We start from the raw sequence: 26,026 nt of genomic DNA on the forward strand, positions 1-26,026 counted from the left end.
TCAAACACATTCAACAAACCTTCAAAATACTCATTCCATATCCTTCTCACTTCACGACTACTTCACTGATGCATCCAGGAGAATTTTCTGGTGAATTCCTGATTAAGATATTCTTTAGAGTATTATTGTTGCTGAAGGCAACATTTACATTAGACGATTTAAACAACATGGGAAGTAAAGTAAAATTATTATTAAAAGGGAGAACTAAAAGATTCTTGGTGTCAATGGGAGGTTTGGGCTCAACTCTAAAAGATGATTTCTTTGCTAACTCAAGGGATTTATCAATGAAAGACCTAGGGTACTTTAACTTAGATCCAATGGAATATATCTTCTCAAACTCATCCTCTATAAACTACCAATGTCTGCTCATACATCCATTATTACTCATCTCAACATGACAAAGTTAAATTATCATCATTTCAATCTATGTTCCTTAGGGCATTATGTATTTGCGGTCCAAAGTGTATTGATGATCAGTTTGAGAAGCTATATTCTATTGGATCTAAATTAAAGTACCCTAGGTCTTTCATTGATAAATCACTTCGGTTAACAAAGAAAGCATTTTACAGAGTTGAGCCCAAACCTCCCATTGACACCAAGAATCTTTTAGTTCTCCCTTTTAATAATAATTTTACTTTACTTCCCTTGTTGCTTAAATCCTTTAATGTAAATGTTGCCTTCAGCAACAATAATACTATAAAGAATATCTTAATCAGGAATTCCCCAGAAAATTCTCCTGGATGCATCTATAAAAAGCCATGTGGAAATTGTGATAAATTTTATGTTGGACAGACTGGTAAGAATCTTTCTGTCAAACTTAAGCAACATAAACAATCACATGTTTACCAAATGGTGTCCTAGGATCGTCTCTTCGATGTATATCAACTGACAGAATATTTTTCTCTTGTGTCTCCCCTGATGATGTGATTATTACACGAAAGTGCTCTTGGGAACTTATCAAGCTTCATTTTCCCCGTGGACTCATAGGAATATGTATATATGTATAGGTCTGTCTATGTATATGTACATGTACATATATATTGATATGTATATGTAGACTCAGATTGGGGTGTCTAAATGTGTGTGGATGTAACCAAGATGTGAAAAAAGGAGAGATAGGTAGTATGTTTGAGGAAAGGAACCTGGATGTTTTGGCTCTGAGTGAAACGAAGCTCAAGGGTAAAGGGGAAGAGTGGTTTGGGAATGTCTTGGGAGTAAAGTCAGGGGTTAGTGAGAGGACAAGAGCAAGGGAAGTAGTAACACTACTCCTGAAACAGGAGTGGTGGGAGTATGTGATAGTGTAAGAAAGTAAATTCTCGATTAATATGGGTAAAACTGAAAGTTGATTGAGAGAGATGGGTGATTATTGGTGCATATGCACCTGGGTATGAGAAGAAAGATCATGAGAGGCAAATGTTTTGGGAGCAGCTGAATGAGTGTGTTAGTGGTTTTGATGCACAAGACCGGGTTATAGTGATGGGTGATTTGAATGCAAAGGTGAGTAATGTGGCAGTTGAGGGAATAATTGGTATACATGGGGTGTTCAGTGTTGTAAATGGAAATGGTGAAGAGCTTGTAGATTTATGTGTTGAAAAAGGAATGGTGATTGGGAATACCTGGTTCAAAAAGAGAGATATACATAAGTATACGTATGTAAGTAGGAGAGATGGCCACTGAGCGTTATTGGATTACGTGTTAATTGACAGGCGCGCGAAAGAGAGACTTTTGGATGTTAATGTGCTGAGAGGTGCAACTGGAGGGATGTCTGATCATTATCTTGTGGAGGATAAGGTGAAGATTTGTATGGGCTTTCAGAAAAGAAGGGTGAATGTTGGGGTGAAGAGGGTGGTGAAAGTAAGTGAGCTTGGGAAGGAGACTTGTGTGAGGAAGTACCAGGAGAGACTGAGTACAGAATGGAAAAAGCTGAGAACAATGGAAGTAAGGGGAGTGGGGGAGGAATGGGATGTATTTAGGGAATCAGTGATGGATTGCGCAAAAGATGCTTGTGGCATGAGAAGCGTGGGAGGTGGGTTGATTAGAAAGGGTAGTGAGTGGTGGGATGAAGAAGTAAGATTATTAGTGAAAGAGAAGAGAGAGGCATTTGGATGATTTTTGCAGGGAAAAAATGCAATTGAGTGGGAGATGTATAAAAGAAAGAGACAGGAGGTCAAGAGAAAGGTGCAAGAGGTAAAAAAGAGGGCATAAGAGAGTTGGGGTGAGAGAGTATCATTAAATTTTAGGGAAAATAAAAAGATGTTCTGGAAGGAGGTAAATAAAGTGCGTAAGACAAGGGAGCAAATGGGAACTTCAGTGAAGGGCGCTAATGGGGAGGTGATAACAAGTAGTGGTGATGTGAGAAGGAGATGGAGTGAGTATTTTGAAGGTTTGTTGAATGTGTTTGATGATAGAGTGGCAGATATAGGGTGTTTTGGTCGAGGTGGTGTGCAAAGTGAGAGGGTTAGGGAAAATGATTTGGTAAACAGAGAAGAGGTAGTAAAAGCTTTGTGGAAGATGAAAGCCGGCAAGGCAGCAGGTTTGGATGGCATTGCAGTGGAATCTATAAAAAAAAGGGGGCGACTGTATTATTGACTGGTTGGTAAGGTTATTTAATGTATGTATCACTCATGGTGAGGTGCCTGAGGATTGGCGGAATGCGTGCATAGTGCCATTGTACAAAGGCAAAGGGGATAAGAGTGAGTGCTCAAATTTCAGAGGTATAAGTTTGTTGAGTATTCCTGGTAAATTATATGGGAGGGTATTGATTGAGAGGGTGAAGGCATGTAAAGAGCATCAGATTGGGGAAGAGCAGTGTGGTTTCAGAAGTGGTAGAGGATGTGTGGATCAGGTGTTTGCTTTGAAGAATGTATGTGAGAAATACTTAGAAAAGCAAATGGATTTGTATGTAGCATTTATGGATCTGGAGAAGGCATATGATAGAGTTGATAGAGATGCTCTGTGGAAGGTATTAAGAATATATGGTGTGGGAGGCAAGTTGTTAGAAGCAGTGAAAAGTTTTTATCGAGGATGTAAGGCATGTGTGCGTGTAGGAAGAGAGGAAAGTGATTGGTTCTCAGTGAATGTAGGTTTGCAGCAGGGGTGTGTGATGTCTCCATGGTTGTTTAATTTGTTTATGGATGGGGTTGTTAGGGAAGTGAATGCAAGAGTTTTGGAAAGAGGGGCAAGTATGAAGTCTGTTGTGGATGAGAGAGCTTGGGAAGTGAGTCAGTTGTTGTTTGCTGATGATAAAGCGCTGGTGGCTGATTCATGTGAGAAACTGCAGAAGCTGGTGACTCAGTTTGGTAAAGTGTGTGAAAGAAGAAAGTTAAGAGTAAATGTGAATAAGACCAAGGTTATTAGGTACAGTAGGGTTGAGGGTCAAGTCAATTGGGAGGTAAGTTTGAATGGAGAAAAACTGGAGGAAGTAAAGTGTTTTAGATATCTGGGAGTGGATCTGGCAGCGGATGGAACCATGGAAGCATAAGTGAATCATAGGGTGGGGGAGGGGGCGAAAATCCTGGGAGCCTTGAAGAATGTTTGGAAGTCGAGAACATTATCTCGGAAAGCAAAAATGGGTATGTTTGAAGGAATAGTGGTTCCAACAATGTTGTATGGTTGCGATGCGTGGGCTATGGATAGAGTCGTGCGCAGGAGTGTGGATGTGCTGGAAATGAGATGTTTGAGGACAATGTGTGGTGTGAGGTGGTTTGATCGAGTAAGTAATGTAAGGGTAAGAGAGATGTGTGGAAATAAAAAGAACGTGGTTGAGAGAGCAGAAGAGGGTGTTTTGAAATGGTTTGGGCACATGGAGAGAATGAGTGAGGAAAGATTGACCAAGAGGATATATGTGTCGGAGGTGGAGGGAACAAGAAGTGGGAGACCAAATTAGAGGTGGAAAGATGGAGTGAAAAAGATTTTGAATGATCGGGGCCTGAACATGCAGGAGGGTGAAAGGCGGGCAAGGAATAGAGTGAATTGGATCGATGTGGTATACCGGGGTTGACATGCTCTCAGTGGATTGAATCAGGGCATGTGAAGCGTCTGGGGTAAACCATGGAAAGTTGTGTGGGGCCTGGATGTGGAAAGGGAGCTGTGGTTTCGGGAATTATTGCATGACAGCTAGAGACTGAGTGTGAACGAATGGGGCCTTTGTTGTCTTTTCCTAGCGTTACCTCGCACACATGAGGGAGGAGGGGGATGGTATTCCATGTGTGGCGAGGTGGCGATGGGAATGAATAAAGGCAGACAGTGTGAATTGTGTGAATGGGTATATATGTATGTGTCTGTGTGTGTGTACATTGAGATATATAGGTATGTATATTTGCATGTGTGGACGTGTATGTATATACATGTGTATGGGGGTGGGTTGGGCTATTTCTTTTGTCTGTTTCCTTGCGCTACCTCGCAAACGCGGGAGACAGCGACAAAGCAAAAAAAAAAATAAATAAATAAATAAATAAATATGCAATGAAAAAATTATGCTTTTAGGGTAACTTGCAATGTTATGTCGCTACTCAAAAAGTTTCAGATTTAGGAGCATTACAGATTTTGGATTTATTGATTAAAGATGCCCAACCTGTATCACAAAACTTGCATTTCTCTCTCTCTCTCTCTCTCTCTCTCTCTCTCTCTCTCTCTCTCTCTCTCTCTCTCTCTCTCTCTCTCTCTCTCCAAAAAAAGGCTAAGGCCTGGAGTGATCTTGACTCACAATAAGTCAGGATATGATCTTAATTCATGTGACATTCATTTGTTCATTTCATTACAAGCTAGAAGTTTCAGTTTTCTAAATTGTTTCTTACATTTTTCATATGTATATATATGTATGTGTGTGTGTGTGTATATGTGAGTATGTGTGTGTATGTGTGTGTATGTGTATATGTATATATGTATATTATCCCTGGGGATAGGGGTGAAAGAATACTTCCCACGTATTCCTCGCGTGTCGTAGAAAGCGACTAGAGGGGACGGGAGCGGGGGGCCAGAAATCCTCCCCTCCTTGTATTTTTAACTTTCTAAAATGGGAAACAGAAGGAGTCACACGGGGAGTGCTCATCCTCCTCGAAGGCTCAGATTGGGGTGCCTAAATGTGTGTGGATGTAACCAAGATGTGAAAAAAGGAGAGATAGGTAGTATGTTTGAGGAAAGGAACCTGGATGTTTTGGCTCTGAGTGAAACGAAGCTCAAGGGTAAGGGGGAAGAGTGGTTTGGGAATGTCTTGGGAGTAAAGTCAGGGGTTAGTGAGAGGACAAGAGCAAGGGAAGGAGTAGCAGTACTCCTGAAACAGGAGTTGTGGGAGTATGTGATAGAATGTAAGAAAGTAAATTCTTGATTAATATGGGTAAAACTGAAAGTTGATGGAGAGAGATGGGTGATTATTGGTGCATATGCACCTGGGCATGAGAAGAAAGATCATGAGAGGCAAGTGTTTTGGGAGCAGCTGAATGAGTGTGTTAGTGGTTTTGATGCACGAGACCGGGTTATAGTGATGGGTGATTTGAATGCAAAGGTGAGTAATGTGGCAGTTGAGGGAATAATTGGTATACATGGGGTGTTCAGTGTTGTAAATGGAAATGGTGAAGAGCTTGTAGATTTATGTGCTGAAAAAGGACTGATGATTGGGAATACCTGGTTTAAAAAGCGAGATATACATAAGTATACTTATGTAAGTAGGAGAGATGGCCAGAGAGCGTTATTGGATTACGTGTTAATTGACAGGCGTGCGAAAGAGAGACTTTTGGATGTTAATGTGCTGAGAGGTGCAACTGGAGGGATGTCTGATCATTATCTTGTGGAGGCTAAGGTGAAGATTTGTATGGGTTTTCAGAAAAGAAGAGTGAATGTTGGGGTGAAGAGGGTGGTGAGAGTAAGTGAGCTTGGGAAGGAGACTTGTGTGAGGAAGTACCAGGAGAGACTGAGTACAGAATGGAGAAAGGTGAGAACAATGGAAGTAAGGGGAGTGGGGGAGGAATGGGATGTATTTAGGGAATCAGTGATGGATTGCGCAAAAGATGCTTGTGGCACGAGAAGAGTGGGAGGTGGGTTGATTAGAAAGGGTAGTGAGTGGTGGGATGAAGAAGTAAGAGTATTAGTGAAAGAGAAGAGAGAGGCATCTGGACGATTTTTGCAGGGAAAAAATGCAATTGAGTGGGAGATGTATAAAAGAAAGAGACAGGAGGTCAAGAGAAAGGTGCAAGAGGTGAAAAAAAGGGCAAATGAGAGTTGGGGTGAGAGAGTATCATTAAATTTTAGGGAGAATAAAAAGATGTTCTGGAAGGAGGTAAATAAAGTGCGTAAGACAAGGGAGCAAATGGGAACTTCAGTGAAGGGCGCAAATGGGGAGGTGATAACAAGTAGTGGTGATGTGAGAAGGAGATGGAGTGAGTATTTTGAAGGTTTGTTGAATGTGTTTGATGATAGAGTGGCAGATATAGGGTGTTTTGGTCGAGGTGGTGTGCAAAGTGAGAGGGTTAGGGAAAATGATTTGGTAAACAGAGAAGAGGTAGTAAAAGCTTTGCGGAAGATGAAAGCCGGCAAGGCAGCAGGTTTGGATGGTATTGCAGTGGAATTTATTAAAAAAGGGGGTGACTGTATTGTTGACTGGTTGGTAAGGTTATTTAATGTATGTATGACTCATGGTGAGGTGCCTGAGGATTGGCGGAATGCGTGCATAGTGCCACTGTACAAAGGCAAAGGGGATATGAGTGAGTGCTCAAATTACAGAGGTATAAGTTTGTTGAGTATTCCTGGTAAATTATATGGGAGGGTATTGATTGAGAGGGTGAAGGCATGTACAGAGCATCAGATTGGGGAAGAGCAGTGTGGTTTCAGAAGTGGTAGAGGATGTGTGGATCAGGTGTTTGCTTTGAAGAATGTATGTGAGAAATACTTAGAAAAGCAAATGGATTTGTATGTAGCATTTATGGATCTGGAGAAGGCATATGATAGAGTTGACAGAGATGCTCTGTGGAAGGTATTAAGAATATATGGTGTGGGAGGCAAGTTGTTAGAAGCAGTGAAAAGTTTTTATCGAGGATGTAAGGCATGTGTACGTGTAGGAAGAGAGGAAAGTGATTGGTTCTCAGTGAATGTAGGTTTGCGGCAGGGGTGTGTGATGTCTCCATGGTTGTTTAATTTGTTTATGGATGGGGTGGTTAGGGAGGTGAATGCAAGAGTTTTGGAAAGAGGGGCAAGTATGAAGTCTGTTGGGGATGAGAGAGCTTGGGAAGTGAGTCAGTTGTTGTTCGCTGATGATACAGCGCTGGTGGCTGATTCATGTGAGAAACTGCAGAAGCTGGTGACTGAGTTTGGTAAAGTGTGTGAAGAAGAAAGTTAAGAGTAAATGTGAATAAGAGCAAGGTTATTAGGTACAGTAGGGTTGAGGGTCAAGTCAATTGGGAGGTGAGTTTGAATGGAGAAAAACTGGAGGAAGTGAAGTGTTTTAGATATCTGGGAGTGGATCTGGCAGCGGATGGAACCATGGAAGCGGAAGTGGATCATAGGGTGGGGGAGGGGGCGAAAATTCTGGGAGCCTTGAAGGATGTGTGGAAGTCGAGAACATTATCTCGGAAAGCAAAAATGGGTATGTTTGAAGGAATAGTGGTTCCAACAATGTTGTATGGTTGCGAGGCGTGGGCTATGGATAGAGTTGTGCGCAGGAGGATGGATGTGCTGGAAATGAGATGTTTGAGGACAATGTGTGGTGTGAGGTGGTTTGATCGAGTAAGTAACGTAAGGGTAAGAGAGATGTGTGGAAATAAAAAGAGCGTGGTTGAGAGAGCAGAAGAGGGTGTTTTGAAATGGTTTCGGGCACTTGGAGAGAATGAGTGAGGAAAGATTGACCAAGAGGATATATGTGTCGGAGGTGGAGGGAACGAGGAGAAGAGGGAGACCAAATTGGAGGTGGAAAGATGGAGTGAAAAAGATTTTGTGTGATCGGGGCCTGAACATGCAGGAGGGTGAGAGGAGGGCAAGGAATAGGGTGAGTTGGAGCGATGTGGTATACCGGGGTTTTGACGTGCTGTCAGTGGATTGAATCAAGGCATGTGAAGCGTCTGGGGTAAACCATGGAAAGCTGTGTAGGTATGTATATTTGCGTGTGTGGACGTATGTATATACATGTGTATGGGGGTGGGTTGGGCCATTTCTTTCATCTGTTTCCTTGCGCTACCTCGCAAACGCGGGAGACAGCGACAAAGCAAAAAAAAATATATATATATATATATATATATATATATATAGGGGCAGGCAGTGTGAATTGTGTGCATGGGTACTTATGTATGTTGTGCCATTTCTTTCTTCTGTTTCCTTGCGCTACCTCGCAAACGCGGGAGACAGCGACAAAGCAAAATAAAATAAATAAATAAATAAATGATATTAATTAACTCAGGATATGAACATAAGCACTCATATGATAACTCCCAGTGCCCTGCCACATAAGTCATCATATGATGATTCCCAGGATTCAGTAGCTAAATCACAAGGAACACTTTATCAGACTTTAAATAAACATTATGTCACAAGCAACTGTACTTTATATAAAAAAAAAAAAAAATTCATCACACATATATACAGTTCACCCAAAACATATCAAAAAATGTATGTTCTTCCATGGTACTATGGAAAATCAAGAATAAGGAAGCCTTGCTCATGCATCCAAAAAATCACAGGGCAACCAGCAAGGCAACCTGAGGGACAGTGATGTAACTGGATTGACAAGTGGCAGTTACTGACTAACACAAAAGACCTAAACTGAGCGGTTGGTAGCAGCTACTGAATAGGCGATTCATAAGGGGTGAGAGGTATTTACATCACCAGAAGGCAGAGAATGTAGAGATCTTTCATTCTCTTGATTCTTATGGATTCTATCAAAGCTCCAGGGACAAATCAAACCTGAAAAGAAATAACATCCAACCAAAAACATTCCTCTGTGATAAATAAACTTTCTTTATAAACGAAAATACAGAGGAACAAGAAAAGGAGAGTGCTGTAGTGTAGTTCGCAGTACAAGAACAGTGAACTCATGAACACCTGACTTGTATAGTTGGTCAATGATGACCCAAAAATAGACCAGAATACTAATAGTGAGTATATACTGATCTGACATCTCTAGGAGCCAAAAGTGAAAATCAAAAGGTAAAAACATCACAATATGGCAAGATCAAAAGCAGAAGTCAATAATACTGCATAATGACAATAAGCGAGTCTATGGATTACTTGTTGGAAGAAGCCACCCACAGCTCCATGCCTGTATTGTCCTAGGCCTTGGCTAGCTCCTGTGTGGTTGCTAGGTCTCTACAAGGAAATAGTAGCCAACCTCATTTGCACAATGGTGGTCAAAGAAGATAAGATCCTTGTGGATACTCCCTATCTAAGGATAAAAAGTTTCTCTTTTTCATGTTAGAGGCCTTGGTTGTGGATAAAGGTCCATATCAATGCTTGGCAATATTAATATGATAAGGGATAAAGAAAGGGAGAATTAAGAGACAAACATTATTTCAAGAGTTTTAAAAGAAAATAATCTATTCTTTACAAAAGGGCAGGTCTTACTTGTTATGAAAGACATGAAGGCATAAAGAGTTCCAAAGCTTTGCAGTATATGGAAAGGAACAGATACCATAATGTCCCATCCTTGAGATGCCAATAGCCAATCAATAATCATGCAGTGGGGGCATACAAGCTGCAAGCTCTTTGGAGCAGAAACTACAGGAATATCTACAGAATAGGGAAAGTGAAATAACACCAAGACATAGGGGAAGTGGGTCAAGTCAGACTAGCAGAGTTGGTAAGTCAGACTGCTTTGATTAGATTGTCTGATAAGTATATCGAACTAGAACCTTCCCAAATGTGAGAGCAGTTCCTTGTACAAGAATGGATCAATATCTTCTTAAGTGGCGCAACTTCAGTGGAAAAGAAGTTACAGCACTTGAACGTGACTCCAATTTCTTTAAAGGAAGACTTCATTATTTGTGTAATGTGGAGTTTCCAAGATGGGTTAGACTTTACAAAGATATGAAGAATGCTCATTAACCCCATTAAGAGCAAGTGCTATCTCTGATGACCACAGGGCTCTATCTAGAGGTGGAGAAAGTCATCTGTGAAAATTTAATTTCTTTATCTTATTCATTGAAGTACTTCCACAGGTAACCAAAGCTAACTGGATTACCATATACATACGTTAAATAACTATGACAGAAAAAATCCAGTAACATGCCTCAATATACTTACCAAGCAAGTATTGGTTCCACCTTTCGGTATCTTCATGTACAAGATAAAAAGAGGATTATACCTGCAAAATAATCAGTTCATAATCTGCACACCTTACGTACACAACTTTTCCTCAAAAAATATTTATTTCTAAACTTTCAACTGAAGTAACTTGTTTTACAGTAACTAAAAGTTACTAATATCACAGCTTAACACTGATATTTCTTTATGCATGATTTTATAAAGTCATATACAATTGCTGATTAGGTTAACATCCTACACAAAAAGTCATCCGTAAATAATATTGGATGTTAATATTTTTCATTTAATTCCTCTCACAGCTGAAATCCTAAATGAGAATAAATCAATAAATTCAGTCAATATATCCCTACAAATGAGAAGAATATACTCACAATACAGCATTCAATCATTACTAATCTTCATTCTATGGTTTTCCTTATTGAAGTTTTTTATCATGGACACGAATCATCTGGCATTAGTTCAGTATATGCCTGCAAACATGAAACAGCAAAAGAAGCTGTCTTTCTAACCTGTGGCACAATGTCACTCTCTAGGTTTATCAGGTCACAAATCAGTTTGTGCTGACCCTCAAATAGTTTAGAAACTACGGGACAACACTTAGCCAAGTATCCAATGAAGGTACACAGCCTGGCTCGCACAAGAGGTACCTTGTGAGTGATCAAAGTCCCCAAAAGTAGGATTACTGAATCATTTGTACCAATGATTTGTTCAACGACTGATCGGTTCTCTGGGGTAAACCTTAAAATTTGGTTTAGTATGGCTAGCATGTCAGCAACTAAATCTGGGAGCACATTGTCTAAGGTAAGTATCTTACCAATGACTCTGAAGGCATTTAGTACACAAACACAGTCACAAAATTGTAAAAGGAAATCCTTTTCAACGTGAACAAGGTGACATACCAACACAGTGAGCTGGCCCATAGTATCAATTTGATCCTTGTCAAATTCAACTGTTTTCTGGACCCTCTGAGTCTCAACCTTGAATATCAGTTTACAAGAATAGACCAAATTTGGAACAATTTTACACTCTAGATACACTTTAGCTACATCCACAATTTTGTGCTTCATTTCCTCTAAAGTGAAGGGTAACTGTAGCAAAGTGACTATTTTGTTTGTAACTTGTAGGGAGCATGTTTGATTTCTCAGTGGGGAAATAAACATTGACAACTCATTTTGTTTAAGGAAAATGCTGTAGTTACCATTGAGAGAATCAGCCAATGTTTTATCCAAAAATCTGCACCATTCTTCAGTTTCAATTGGTTTATCATCAGAATTGAAGCTATGAAGTGTAAAAACAGCAGCACTACTAGTCTTGCCACTTATAACTGTTAAAGCCCTATCCTGGGTAAATGGGGTAAAACTTTCTTCATTTATATTTGGCAAACTCGGTCGCCCATCCTGCATTAATTCTGACATTGCATTAGAAGGCCTACTCTCACGCCTAGATGAGTCTGTGGAATTTGCCAAATAATTTACCATGCTATCCTTACGGTCTTCAATAGGTAAGGGACCAAACATCTGAAAGTCTCTTACATCCTCTTCCCTGAATCCAGGCTCCTCAGATAACCTACTCAGCTTTCTAACAGATGCACCAATTGCACATCTGGCATCAGTCTCCATGACCTCTATACCAGCAACAGGAACAGACTCTGCAGATGAGGCACTTTTATGAACTTCTACTTCCACAACAGTTGTATGCAAGGGATTTTTAATTAAGTCTCCTACACTCTTATCTGTACCATCACTCAGACTTGATAAATCAACTTGAATCATTTTCTCTCTTCCTCTAAGCTTCATATGGTATGGAGATGGAGATCTGGAACCAGAATCCTGAGGATTACATGCACCACTTTCAAGATGAACTACAGCAAGTTTCTTGAGAACATGTACATCAATGAGGGGTAGACCACAACTCTCTTCTCTGTCATTCTGACCCTGAACACTCTTAACCACAGTTGATTCAGCTTCTGTACTGGCTCCAACAGCTCCATGCAGATTCAATACTGGTCCAGAACTTAGCTGTGGAATATCTGTCTTTGTGGGAGATACTTTTTTCACGATAGACTTTCCAACCATTCTTGACTGGCCAGCAGCTCTCTGCACAAGTTCTTTGCATTGCTGCTCTTTAACCTGTTGCTGGGACACAGTTAAAGGTTTTGTCAGTGGTGTGTCATTTAAAGACTGCTGAACAAATACTAATCCTTCATGAACCCATGGGTGCTCTAGCAAGTAAGGCCAAGTTAGCCTTTTTCCTGGTTGCTTCTCAAGGAGCCCATGAAGAAAGGTAGAACACTCTTCACTCCATCCCTGTGGCCATGACACTGGCTCTGTTCTCACCATTTTGATAAGCTGAACAATAGATGTAGTGCAGAATGGTGGTTTCCCAGTCAGTAATTCAAAAAGAATACAGCCTAAAGACCAAAGATCAGCAGTATGGTCATAAGGTTTTTCTTCAATCAGTTCTGGTGCCATATATAATGGTGTACCCTTAACAGAAGTAAGTACATACGTGTTGATTCCCATTTTCCTGGAGAACCCAAAATCACAAAGTTTTGCTTCACCAGCTGACGAAAGAAGAATATTCTGAGGCTTTATATCTCTATGGAGAATTCTATGAGCGTGCAAATAATATATGGCAGAAACTAAGTTGCAAGCAATTTGTTGAACTCTCTCTTCTTTTAAAGGCCCATTTGATTCTAAAAGCTGGAAAAGTTGTCCAGGTACATATTCACTGACAGCTACAACTTCATTCTCTGTCTCAAAAGAATCAACCATACGAACAATATTTGGATGTGCCAAACCTCTTTGTATTTCGCATTCACGTCGCAAGCTTCTGAGCTCTCTCTCTTCTTTGTTCCTCTTGGGTATAAATTTCAGAGCCACAATTTGTCCTTTGGCTAAGCACTTTCCTCGGAACACTCTGCCAAAGGAGCCTTGTCCTATAGCTTCTAAAACCTTATACTTGTCCATTCTGAGTAACAACACAATCTGAAAAGAAAATGGGATTTATGTTCCAGGTGACTTTCTGACTTTAAACAAAACAAACAAAGTATGCAAGAGATCACACTTCCTATGCAAGCTCTAATTTAGCAGCACTGTAAATGTAAATATCAAATACCAAACATAAGCTTCCCACAGATTCCATTAATGCTAGTACAATGCTCACGATCATGATAATTTTTCTAACACACTTGACCTCTTTTCACTTTCTGAATTCTTCATTATGAATACACCATTCGTACCCTTTTAGAGTTCTCTGACTATCATCTTATTTCTATCTCTTGTTTTGAGCATGCCTACCCTTTACCTCCCAATGAAATGCCAACTTTGGAAGCTTTACTGACTTTCCCTGGGATGGGCATTGTTTCACTGACTGAGATATCTACCTCATGTTGTACTGAACACAAATGTTATCCTGGCTGGGATAGAGTCTCATGCCCCATCTCCCAATAAACCTGTCTCCATCCAGGCAAGTTTGATCATTCCTGCTTTGATGCCTGTCACATTGGGGAAAGTGCATGCTAAGCCGTGAAACTCTTCCCTTGCCTAAACCTAACTTCACTTTCATTTCTGCCTGGAATCACTGCAAAGCTCTTCTTTGTTAAGTCAAGCTTGAAATCTTTTTAAAGCAGGTCTTTGAAAAATTAAGAGCACCTTCTTAAAATGAAAGTGTGGCGATTTGACTGCTATGGACAAAGCATTCAGGTCCTTATCCAAAGACATTTCCAATAGCTTTTGTGATTCAATCTTTCTTTTTCTCTTCAGATCTGATCAATCCACACCAGTACAGCTACCTCCCTCGTCAACAGAGCAACTCTTTTTGGTACATTAATTTCCTATGATTCAACTTAAGATGATTCTCCAACTAATCCTCTATGCCCATCACCTCCCATAGAAGCTATGCCGTCTTCAGCATTTTCCTTGTGCAAGGTCTTCAAAGTGCTCACTCAGCTCCAGAACAAAACATATGGCCCTGATGGCAAATCTCTCCAAGACCTATGGCTTGTGCTTCTCAGCTGGTTCTGATCTTTGTCTGCCTATTTCACCCATATCTAATAATAGAAATCCTTCCTCATGGAAACATGCCTTGATGCAGCACTGCTTTAACCCTATCCAACTATCTCCCCATTGCTCTTACTTCTGCTATCTGCAAGGTCTTTAAAACTCTCCATAACCCTCATTTTTTTAAACACTTACAATCCTATTCCATTATCTCTTATCACCAGTATGGATTTCAGAGTGCATGGTATACTGGTGATCTTTCCAATGTCACACATCAATGATCCTCCTCACTCAAGGATTTTGGTGAAAAGTTTGTCCTAACCCTCAACATCTTGAAAGTCTCAGACAGGTTATAGTATAGGTTATAGTATGAGTCTTTGCTTTCTAAACCCCATTCCTTTGGTTTCTCTGCGTATTTCTGTTCCCTAACAAAGTTTCCTCTCTGGATGTTCCTTTGCAGTAGTCACTGACAGAGAAACTTTCCCTTCCTATCCTATAAACACTGGTGTTCCAAGGGGTTGTGTACTATTACCTACTCTTTCTGCTTTTTATATATAATATACTTTTATCTACTTCTATTGCTATTCTGATTATTCTACTGTACACACCTCAACTCACTTTCTCTACCCTCCTAATACTCATTTTCTCTCTAGTATCAAAACACATTTCCTATCTCAGTTCAGACCAGCTTCTCAAAACAAGGAAACAGTAACCTAATTAAACCTAATAGTCCTACAATGCAGCTTCACCCAACATCTCTGTCCAAGAGTTATTTGTCTGTTTAACTTCTACAGAATGAAGTTCAACCATGTAATAAAACGGCATGTTAATCATAATCATATTCTCCACTCTGTCCTGGAAACCCCACATAATCACCATCATCAAGTCTGCTTCCCACAACTGGGGCTGTTGCATAAGTCTTACAGAGGACTGATCTATCTTTCATACTGAATAATATTCAATGAAGCAAAAATAGTATACCAAGAAAAAATGTGAGGTTAAAGTAATAGGTAATATTTACTATCTATTATACTTAATCACTGTTTCCTGCGGCAGTGAGGTAGCGCCAGAAAACAGACAAGCAATGGCCCATCCACTCATATACACATATATATACATAAACATCCATACATGCACATATTATACTATTATTCATTTGTTATACTTTGTCGCTGTCTCCCGCATTAGCGAGGTAGCCCAAGGAAACAGATGAAAGAATGGCCCAATCCACCCACATACACATGTATATACATACATGTCCACATATGCACATATAATACCTATACATTTCAGCATATACATATATATATATATACATACACAGACATACACATATATAACATGTACATAATTCATACTTGCTGCCTTTATTCATTCCCGTTGCCAACCCGCCACACATGACATGACAACCCCCTCCCCCTTCATGTGCACAAGGTAGCGCTAGGAAAAGTCAACAAAGGCAACATTCGTTCACACTCAGTCTCTAGCTGTCATGTATAATGCACCGAAACCACAGCTCCCTTTCCACATGCAGGCCCCACAAAGCTTTCCATGGTTTACTCCAGACGCTTCACATACCCTAGTTCAATCCATTGACAGCACATCAACCCCAGTATACGACATCATTCCAATTCACTCTATTCCTGCACGCCTTTCACCCTCCTGCATGTTCAGGCCCCAATCGCTCAAAATCTTTTTCACTCCATCCTTCCACCTCCAATTTGGTCTCCCACTTCTCCTCGTTCCCTCCACCTCTAACACATATATCCTCTTTGTCAATCTTTTCTCGCTCATTCTCACCATGTGACCAAACCATTTCAAAACACCTGCTCTCTCAACCACACTTTTTATTACCACACATCTCTCTTGCCCTTTTGTTACTTACTCGATCAAACCACCTCACACCCTTATTGTCCTCAAACATCTCATTTCCAGCACATCCACCCTCCTCTGCACAACTCTATCTATAGCCCACATTATTTCTTCAAACATACCCATTTTTGCTTTCCGAGATAATGTTCTCGACTTCCACACATTTTTCAATGCTCCCAGAACTTTCGCCCCCTCCCCCACCCTGCGACTCACTTCCACTTCTGTGGTTCCATCCGCTACCAAATCCACTCCCAGATATCTTAAACACTTTACTTCCTCCAGTTTTTCTCCATTCAACCTTATCTCTCAGTTGACTTGTCCCTCAACCCTACTGTACCTAGCAAGCTAGCTCTTATTCACATTTACACTCAGCTTTCTTCTTTCACACACTTTACCAATCTCAGTCACCAGCTTCTGCAGTTTCTCACCCGAATCAGCCACCAGCACTGTATCATCACCGAACAACAACTGACTCACTTCCCAAGCCCTCTCATCCACAACAGACTGCATACTTGCCCCTCTCTCCAAAACTCTTGTATTCACCTCCCCAACAACCCCATCCATAAACAAATTAAACAACCATGGCGACATCACGCAACCCTGCCGCAAACCGACATTCACTGTGAACCAATCACTTTCCTCTCTTCCTACTTGTACACATGCCTTACATCCTCGATAAAAACTTTTCACTTTTCAGGAAAACAGACAAAAAAGGCCACATTCATTCACATTCAGTCTCTGCTGTCATGTGTAATGCACTGAAACCACAACTCCCTATCCACATCCAGGACCCATATACTTTTCCATGGTTTACCCCGAGACACTTCACATGCCCTGGTTTAGTCCATTAACAGCACGTCAACCCCGGTATACCATATCGGTCCAATTCTCTCTATTCCTTGCACGCCTCTCATCCTCCCATATGTTCAAGCCCCGATCGCTCAAAATCTTTTCCACTCCATCTTTCCACCTTCAATTTGGTCTCCCACTTCTCCTTGTTCCCTCCACCTCTGACACATATATCCTCTTTGTCAATCTTTCTTCACTCATTCTCTCCATATGTCCAAACCATTTCAAAACACCCTCCACCACTCGCTCAATCAAACTCTTTATATTTCCACACATCTCTCTCACCCTTTCATTACCTACTTGATCAAACCACCTCACACCACATATTGCCCTCAAACATCTCATTTCCAGCACATCCACCCTCCTCTATACAGTCCTATCTATAGCCCATGCCTCACAACCATACAACATTGTTAGAACCACTATTCCTTCAAACATACCCATTTTTGCTCTCTGAGACAATGTTCTCTCCTTCCACACATTCTTCATCACTCCCAGAACCTTCGCCCCATCCCCCACCCTGTGACTCACTTCCGCTTCCATGGTTCCATTCGCTGCTAAGTCTACTCCCAGATATCGAAAACACTTCACTTCCTTAAATTTTTCTCCATTCAATCTTACATCCCAATTTACTTGTCCCTCAACCCTACTAAACCTAATAACTTTCTTCTTATTCACATTTACTCTCAACTTTCTCCTTTCACATACTTTTCCAAACTCACTCACCAAACTCTGCAGTTTTTCACCCAAATCAGCCTCTAGAGTAGTATCATCAGCAAACAGCTGACTCACTTCCCAGACCTTCTCATCCACAACAGGCTGCATACTCACCTTTCTCCCCAAAACTCATGCATTTACCTCCCTAATGACCCCATCCACAAACAAATTAAATAACCATGGGGACACTACACATCCTTGCCGCAAACCAACATTCACTGGGAACCAATCACTCTTTCCTCTTCCAACTTGAATACAAGCCTTACATTCTTTGTAAAAACTTTTCACTGCTTGTAACAGCTTACCTCTCACACCATATACTCTTAAAACCTTCCACAACCTTGTCATATGCCTTCTCCAGATCCATAAATGCTACATACAAATCTCTGTTTTTCTAAGTATTTCTCACATACATTCTTCAAAGCAAAAATCTGATCCACACACCCTCTATCACTTCTGAAACCACAATGCTCTTCCCCAATCTCATGCTCTGTACATGCCTTCAGCCTCTTAATCAATATAATTTCCCAGGAATACTCAACAAACTTATGTCTCTGTAGTTTGACCACTCACCTTTATCCCCTTTTCCTTTGTACAGAGACACTATGCATGCATTCCACAAATCCTCTGGCACCTCACCATGATCCATACATACATTGAATATCCTCACCAGCCAATCAACAACACAGTCACCCCTTTTTTTAATAAATTCCACAACACCATCCAAACCCAAAGCCTTGCCAGATTTCATCTTCCACAAAGCTTTCACTACCTCTTCTCTCTTTACCAAACCATTCCCCCTGACCCTATCACTTCGCATACCATCCCAACCAAAACACCCTATATCTGCCACTCTATCATCAAATACATAAGCAAACCTTCAAAATACTCACTTCATCACTAACTGTTATTATCTCCCCACTTGCCCTCTTCTGTATGTTTAGGCCCCGATGAACGTAGATGTTCCCATTTGCTCTCTTGTCTTATGCACATAATTTACCTCCTCTTAAAATATCTCTTCATTCTCCCTAAAGCTTAATGATACTCTCTCACCCCAACTCTCAATTGTTCTCTTTTTCACTTCTTGCACCTTTCTCTTGACCTCCTGCTGCTTTCTTTTATATATCTCCCAATCATTTGCATCATTTGCACTCCTTTCCTTCAACTGTTTCCCTTTTTAGACATCTAAATATAAGGAGGGGGGTTTCCAACCCCTAGCTCCCAACCCCTTTAGTCGCCTTCTTCGCGACATGGGGAATACATGAGAAGCATTCTTTCTCCCCTATCCCTAGGGATAAAGGTAATAGGTAATACATTTATAAAAAAAAAAAAGCAAAACCAATGAAAACCACACCTAGTAGTCAGTTTTCAATATTCTATCATAAATATACCATGCAAACTCTTTACTGAGAACTATGGCAGGGGTGCTGCATATCAGCCAACAGGGAACACAGCACCTGGACATGCAATCTATGGCAGCTTCCGAATTAGATGCTGGTATGTTTCAAATATAGCTCCATTAACGAGGTGAGGTTAGGAGAGGATCTGATAAGTTCTCATGATCTCTTTACATTGTACCATATTTTACATATTCTAAAAGGGGAAACAGAAGAAGGAGTCATGAGGGATGTGCTAATCCTCCTTCAAGGCTCAAATTGGGGTGTCTAAATGTGTGTGGATGTAACCAAGAGAGATATACATAAGTATACGCATGTAAGTAGGAGAGATGGCCAGAGAGCGTTAATGGATTACATGTTAATTGCGTAAGTGAGTAAGTGAAAGTAAGTGAGCTTGGGAAGGAGACTTGTGTGAGGGAGTACCAGGAGAGACTGAGTATAGAATGGAAAAAGGTGAGAACAAAGGGCGTAAGAGGAGTGGGGGAGGAATGGGATGTATTTAGGGAAACAGTGATGGCTTGTGCAAAAGATGCTTGTGGCATGAGAAGCATGGAAGGTGGGCAGATTAGAAAGGGTAGTGAGTGGTGGGATGAAGAAGTAAGATTATTAGTGAAAGAGAAGAGAGAGGCATTTGGACAATTTTTGCAGGGAAGAAATGCATATGACTGGGAGATGTATAAAAGAAGGAGGCAGGAGGTCAAGAGAAAGGTGCAAGATGTGAAAAAGAGGGCAAATGAGAGTTGGGGTGAAAGAGTATCATTATATTTTAGGGAGAATAAAAAGATGTTTTGGAAGGAGATAAATAGAGTGTGTAAGACAAGGGAACAAATGGAAATATCAGTGAAGGGGGCTAATGGGGAGGTGATAACAAGTAGTGGTGATGTGAGATGGGGATGGAGAGAGTATTTTGAAGGTTTGTTCAATTGTGTTTGATGACAGAGTGGCAGATATAGGGTGTTTTGGTCGAGATGGTTTGCAAAGTGAGAGAGTTAGGGAGAATGATTTGGTAAACAGAGAAGAGGTAGTAAAAGCTTTGCAGAAGATGAAAGCTGGCAAGCTAGTGGGTTTCGATGGTACTGCAATGGAATTTATTAAAAATGGGGGTGACTGTATTGTTGACTGGTTGGTAAGGTTATTTAATGTATGTATGACTCATGGTGAGGTGCCTGAGGATTGGCGGAATACTTGCATAGTGCCATTGCACACATTGGTCACATGGAGAGAATGAGAGAGAAAAGATTGACAAAAAGGATATATGTGTCAGAAGTGGAGGGAACAAGGAGAAGTGGGAGACCAAACTGGAGGTGGAAAGATGGAGTGAAGAAGATTTTGAGCAATCGGGGCCTGAATATGCAGGAGGGTGAAAGGCGTGCAAGGAATAGAGTGAATTGGAACGATATGGTATACTGGGGTTGAAGCACTGTCAGTGGATTGAACCAGGGCATATCAAGCGTCTGGGGTAAACCATGGAAAGTTTTATGGGGCTTGAATAAGGAAAAGGAGTTGTGGTTTCAGTACATGATACATGACAGCTAAAGAAAGAGTGTGAACGAATGTGGTTTTTGTTGTCTTTTCCTAGCGCTAGCTTGTACGCATGCGGGGGGAGGGGGTTGTTATCTCATGTGTGGCGAGGTGGCAACAGGAATGAATAAAGGCAGTAAGTATGAATTATGTACATGTGTATATACGTGTATATCTGTATATATATATATATATATATATATATATATATATGTATATATATATATATATATATATATATATATATATATATATCATACAAAGCTCCAACAGCCAGGATTGAACCTGAGACCCCTTGTGCAAGAGGCAGACATGCTAACCGCTAGGCTAAGGGACTGTATAATAGGAAACAACTATTCGAAATACTAAGTACTCGAATACCCTTCGTCTCACAATGGTGAGCAACGGGGTCTATCGGTTGTTTCCGAACAACAAGGGGTCCCAGGTTCGATCCTGGCTGTTGGAGCTTTGTATGTTCTGTGAAGGTGCGCGTTCATATACACTTTATTCGTATTCATATAACTCCGTGTTGTACAGTCAGTTTCGGTAAAACGCTATCAGCTGGGTATGTGTTCTGTTCGGAAACAGCCGATAGACCCCGTTGCTCACCATTGTGAGACGAAGGGTATTCAAGTACTTAGTATTTTGAATAGTTGATTCCTATTATACAGTCCCTTAGCCTAACGGTTAGCATGTCTGCCTCTTACGCAAGGGGTCCCAGGTTCGATCCTGACTGTTGGAGCTTTGTATGTTCTATGAAGGTGCGCGTTCATATACACTTTATTCGTATTCATATAACTCCGCGTTTTACAGTCAGGTTCTGTAAAACGCTATCAGCTGGCTATGTGTTCTGTTCGGAAACAACCAATAGACCCCGTTGCTCACCATTGTGAGACGAAGGGTATTCGAGTACTTAGTATTTCGAATAGTTGTGTCCTATTATACAGTCCCTAAGCCTAGCGGTTAGCATGCCTGCCTCTTGCACAAGGGGTCCCAGGTTCGATCCTGGCTGTTGGAGCTTTGTATGTTCTATGAAGGTGCGCGTTCATATACACTTTATTCGTATTCATATAACTCCGCGTTGTACGGTCAGGTTCGGTAAAACGCTATCAGCTGGCTATGTGTTCTGTTCGGAAACAACCGATAGACCCCATTGCTCACCATTGTGAGACGAAGGGTATTCGAGTAATTAGTATTTCGAATAGTTGTTTCCTAATATACAGTCCCTTAGCCTAGCGGTTAGCATGCCTGCCTCTTGAACAAGGGGTCCCAGGTTCGATCCTGGCTGTTAGAGCTTTGTATGTTCTATGAAAGTGCGCGTTCATATACACTTTATTCGTGTGTGTGATCGGGGCCTTAACATGCAGGAGGGTGAAAGGAGGGCAAAGAATAGAGTGAATTGGAGCGATGTGGTATACCGGGGTTGACGTGCTGTCAGTGGATTGAATCAAGGCATGTGTATGGGGGTGGGTTGGGCCATTTCTTTCGTCTGTTTCCTTGCGCTACCTCGCAAACGCGGGAGACAGCGACAAATGTACCCTCCATCATCGTTTTCCAGCACTTCACTTATCTATAAGACCAGTGACGTCAGGAAGCGTTGTTCACCTTGGGGTCACGCTGGCAAAAGGTGGACTTGGTGGTGATGTGGGACTACCTTCACTGGTTTGAATGTGAACCAGAGGGCCTTGTCGGGGAGATGCTTCAGATCTTCGTCAAGCAGCCACCGAGGACATAAGGAACTCGAGGACGGCGAAGGCTGACTCGAAACTGTGCGCGCGAACGCAAAAGAAAGTGAACTACGCGGGAAACGGCGATCAAATTTAAAGAGGGAAGTCAGCACCACGAGTAAAGCATCCTCCTCGAAGGCTCAGAGTGGGGTGCCTAAATGTGTGTGGATGTAACCAAGATGTGAAGACCGTTACTGGAAAAACAATCACTCTTGAAGTAGAACCTTCAGACACAATTGAAAATGTGAAGGAAAATAGTGAAATTGGAAAAAATGTAGCTTAGACATTGAAGATTAGTGATACAGTGGTTAAATTGATGAGAACTGCTATTGACGTTTGTGTAAATAAATTATACATTTCCTTTTTCCATAGCCAGAGGTTTAACCATTAAGTGACATTCTTTTTTTTCATTCATTTCAAGCTAGAGGTTTCAGTTTTCTAAATTGTTTCTTACATTCCTCATATGTATATATATGTATGTGTGTGTGTGTGTATATGTGCATATGTGTGTGTATGTGTGTGTATGTGTATATGTATATATATATGTATATTATCCCTGGGGATAGGGGTGAAAGAATACTTCCCACGTATTCCTCGCGTGTCGTAGAAAGCGACTAGAGGGGACGGGAGCAGGGGGCCAGAAATCCTCCCCTCCTTGTATTAACTTTCTAAAATGGGAAACAGAAGAAGGAGTCACGCGGGGAGTGCTCATCCTCCTCGAAGGCTCAGAGTGGGGTGCCTAAATGTGTGTGGATGTAACCAAGATGTGAAAAAAGGAGAGATAGGTAGTATGTTTGAGGAAAGGAACCTGGATGTTTTGGCTCTGAGTGAAACGAAGCTCAAGGGTAAAGGGGAAGAGTGGTTTGGGAATGTCTGGGGAGTAAAGTCAGGGGTTAGTGAGAGGACAAGAGCAAGGGAAGGAGTAGCAATACTCCTGAAACAGGAGTTGTGGGAGTATGTGATAGAGTGTAAGAAAGTAAATTCTCGATTAATATGGGTAAAACTGAAAGTTGATGGAGAGAGGTGGGTGATTATTGGTGCATATGCACCTGGGCATGAGAAGAAAGATCAAGAGAGGCAAGTGTTTTGGGAGCAGCTGAATGAGTGTGTTAGTGGTTTTGATGCACGAGACCGGGTCATAGTGATGGGTGATTTGAATGCGAAGGTGAGTAATGTGGCAGTTGAGGGAATAATTGGTATACATGGGGTGTTCAGTGTTGTAAATGGAAATGGTGAAGAGCTTGTAGATTTATGTGCTGAAAAAGGACTGATGATTGGGAATACCTGGTTTAAAAAGCGAGATATACATAAGTATACTTATGTAAGTAGGAGAGATGGCCAGAGAGCGTTATTGGATTACGTGTTAATTGACAGGCGTGCGAAAGAGAGACTTTTGGATGTTAATGTGCTGAGAGGTGCAACTGGAGGGATGTCTGATCATTATCTTGTGGAGGCTAAGGTGAAGATTTGTATGGGTTTTCAGAAGAGTGAATGTTGGGGTGAAGAGGGTGGTGAGAGTAAGTGAGCTTGAGAAGGAGACCTGTGTGAGGAAGTACCAGGAGAGACTGAGTACAGAATGGAAAAAGGTGAGAACAATGGAAGTAAGGGGAGTAGGGGAGGAATGGGATGTATTTAGGGAATCAGTGATGGATTGCGCAAAAGATGCTTGTGGCATGAGACGAGTGGGAGGTGGGTTGATTAGAAAGGGTAGTGAGTGGTGGGATGAAGAAGTAAGAGTATTAGTGAAAGAGAAGAGAGAGGCATTTGGACGATTTTTGCAGGGAAAAAATGCAATTGAGTGGGAGATGTATAAAAGAAAGAGACAGGAGGTCAAGAGAAAGGTGCAAGAGGTGAAAAAAAGGGCAAATGAGAGTTGGGGTGAGAGAGTATCATTAAATTTTAGGGAGAATAAAAAGATGTTCTGGAAGGAGGTAAATAAAGTGCGTAAGACAAGGGAGCAAATGGGAACTTCAGTGAAGGGCGCAAATGGGGAGGTGATAACAAGTAGTGGTGATGTGAGAAGGAGATGGAGTGAGTATTTTGAAGGTTTGTTGAATGTGTTTGATGATAGAGTGACAGATATAGGGTGTTTTGGTCGAGGTGGTGTGCAAAGTGAGAGGGTTAGGGAAAATGATTTGGTAAACAGAGAAGAGGTAGTGAAAGCTTTGCGGAAGATGAAAGCCGGCAAGGCAGCAGGTTTGGATGGTATTGCAGTGGAATTTATTAAAAAAGGGGGTGACTGTATTGTTGACTGGTTGGTAAGGTTATTTAATGTATGTATGACTCATGGTGAGGTGCCTGAGGATTGGCGGAATGCGTGCTTAGTGCCATTGTACAAAGGCAAAGGGGATAAGAGTGAGTGCTCAAATTACAGAGGTATAAGTTTGTTGAGTATTCCTGGTAAATTATATGGGAGGGTATTGATTGAGAGGGTGAAGGCATGTACAGAGCATCAGATTGGGGAAGAGCAGTGTGGTTTCAGAAGTGGTAGAGGATGTGTGGATCAGGTGTTTGCTTTGAAGAATGTATGTGAGAAATACTTAGAAAAGCAAATGTATTTGTATGTAGCATTTATGGATCTGGAGAAGGCATATGATAGAGTTGATAGAGATGCTCTGTGGAAGGTATTAAGAATATATGGTGTGGGAGGAAAGTTGTTAGAAGCAGTGAAAAGTTTTTATCGAGGATGTAAGGCATGTGTACGTTTAGGAAGAGAGGAAAGTGATTGGTTCTCAGTGAATGTAGGTTTGCGGCAGGGGTGTGTGATGTCTCCATGGTTGTTTAATTTGTTTATGGATGGGGTTGTTAGGGAGGTAAATGCAAGAGTCCTGGAAAGAGGGGCAAGTATGAAGTCTGTTGGGGATGAGAGAGCTTGGGAAGTGAGTCAGTTGTTGTTCGCTGATGATACAGCGCTGGTGGCTGATTCATGTGAGAAACTTCAGAAGCTGGTGACTGAGTTTGGGAAAGTGTGTGGAAGAAGAAAGTTAGAAAGTTAAGAGTAAATGTGAATAAGAGCAAGGTTATTAGGTACAGTAGGGTTGAGGGTCAAGTCAATTGGGAGGTGAGTTTGAATGGAGAAAAACTGGAGGAAGTGAAGTGTTTTAGATATCTGGGAGTGGATCTGGCAGCGGATGGAACCATGGAAGCGGAAGTGGATCATAGGGTGGGGGAGGGGGCGAAAATTCTGGGGGCCTTGAAGAATGTGTGGAAGTCGAGAACATTATCTCGGAAAGCAAAAATGGGTATGTTTGAAGGAATAGTTGTTCCAACAATGTTGTATGGTTGCGAGGCGTGGGCTATGGATAGAGTTGTGCGCAGGAGGATGGATGTGCTGGAAATGAGATGTTTGAGGACAATGTGTGGTGTGAGGTGGTTTGATCGAGTGAGTAACGTAAGGGTAAGAGAGATGTGTGGAAATAAAAAGAGCGTGGTTGAGAGAGCAGAAGAGGGTGTTTTGAAGTGGTTTGAGCACATGGAGAGGATGAGTGAGGAAAGATTGACCAAGAGGATATATGTGTCAGAGGTGGAGGGAGCAAGGAGAAGAGGGAGACCAAATTGGAGGTGGAAAGATGGAGTGAAAAAGATTTTGTGTGATCGGGGCCTGAACATGCAGGAGGGTGAAAGGAGGGCAAGGAATAGAGTGAATTGGAGCGATGTGGTATACCGGGGTTGACGTGCTGTCAGTGGATTGAATCAAGGC

At 41.4% G+C, this 26,026-nt stretch overlaps 1 protein-coding gene across 5 annotated transcripts in view; it reads right to left on the bottom strand.

Annotated features, from left to right (window-relative positions):
* fu (STKc_STK36 domain-containing protein fused) overlaps positions 1-26,026 on the bottom strand; it is a 148,868-nt gene that overhangs the window by 20,497 nt on the left and 102,345 nt on the right. For 3 of the 5 annotated variants that reach the window (XM_071672262.1, XM_071672267.1, XM_071672266.1), the window contains exon 2: positions 10,614-13,229. In XM_071672262.1, the coding sequence (XP_071528363.1) occupies positions 10,674-13,211 (2,538 nt within the window). In that variant the 5' untranslated portion in view covers positions 13,212-13,229 and the 3' untranslated portion in view covers positions 10,614-10,673. Of the gene's footprint in view, positions 1-10,221; positions 10,283-10,613; positions 13,230-26,026 lie in introns of all 5 variants that reach the window. The other 2 variants (XM_071672265.1, XM_071672264.1) reach the window with 1 other exon arrangement.

This window comes from Panulirus ornatus, chromosome 17 (assembly GCF_036320965.1).
Source record: "Panulirus ornatus isolate Po-2019 chromosome 17, ASM3632096v1, whole genome shotgun sequence".
Taxonomy (NCBI): Eukaryota; Metazoa; Arthropoda; class Malacostraca; order Decapoda; family Palinuridae; genus Panulirus; species Panulirus ornatus.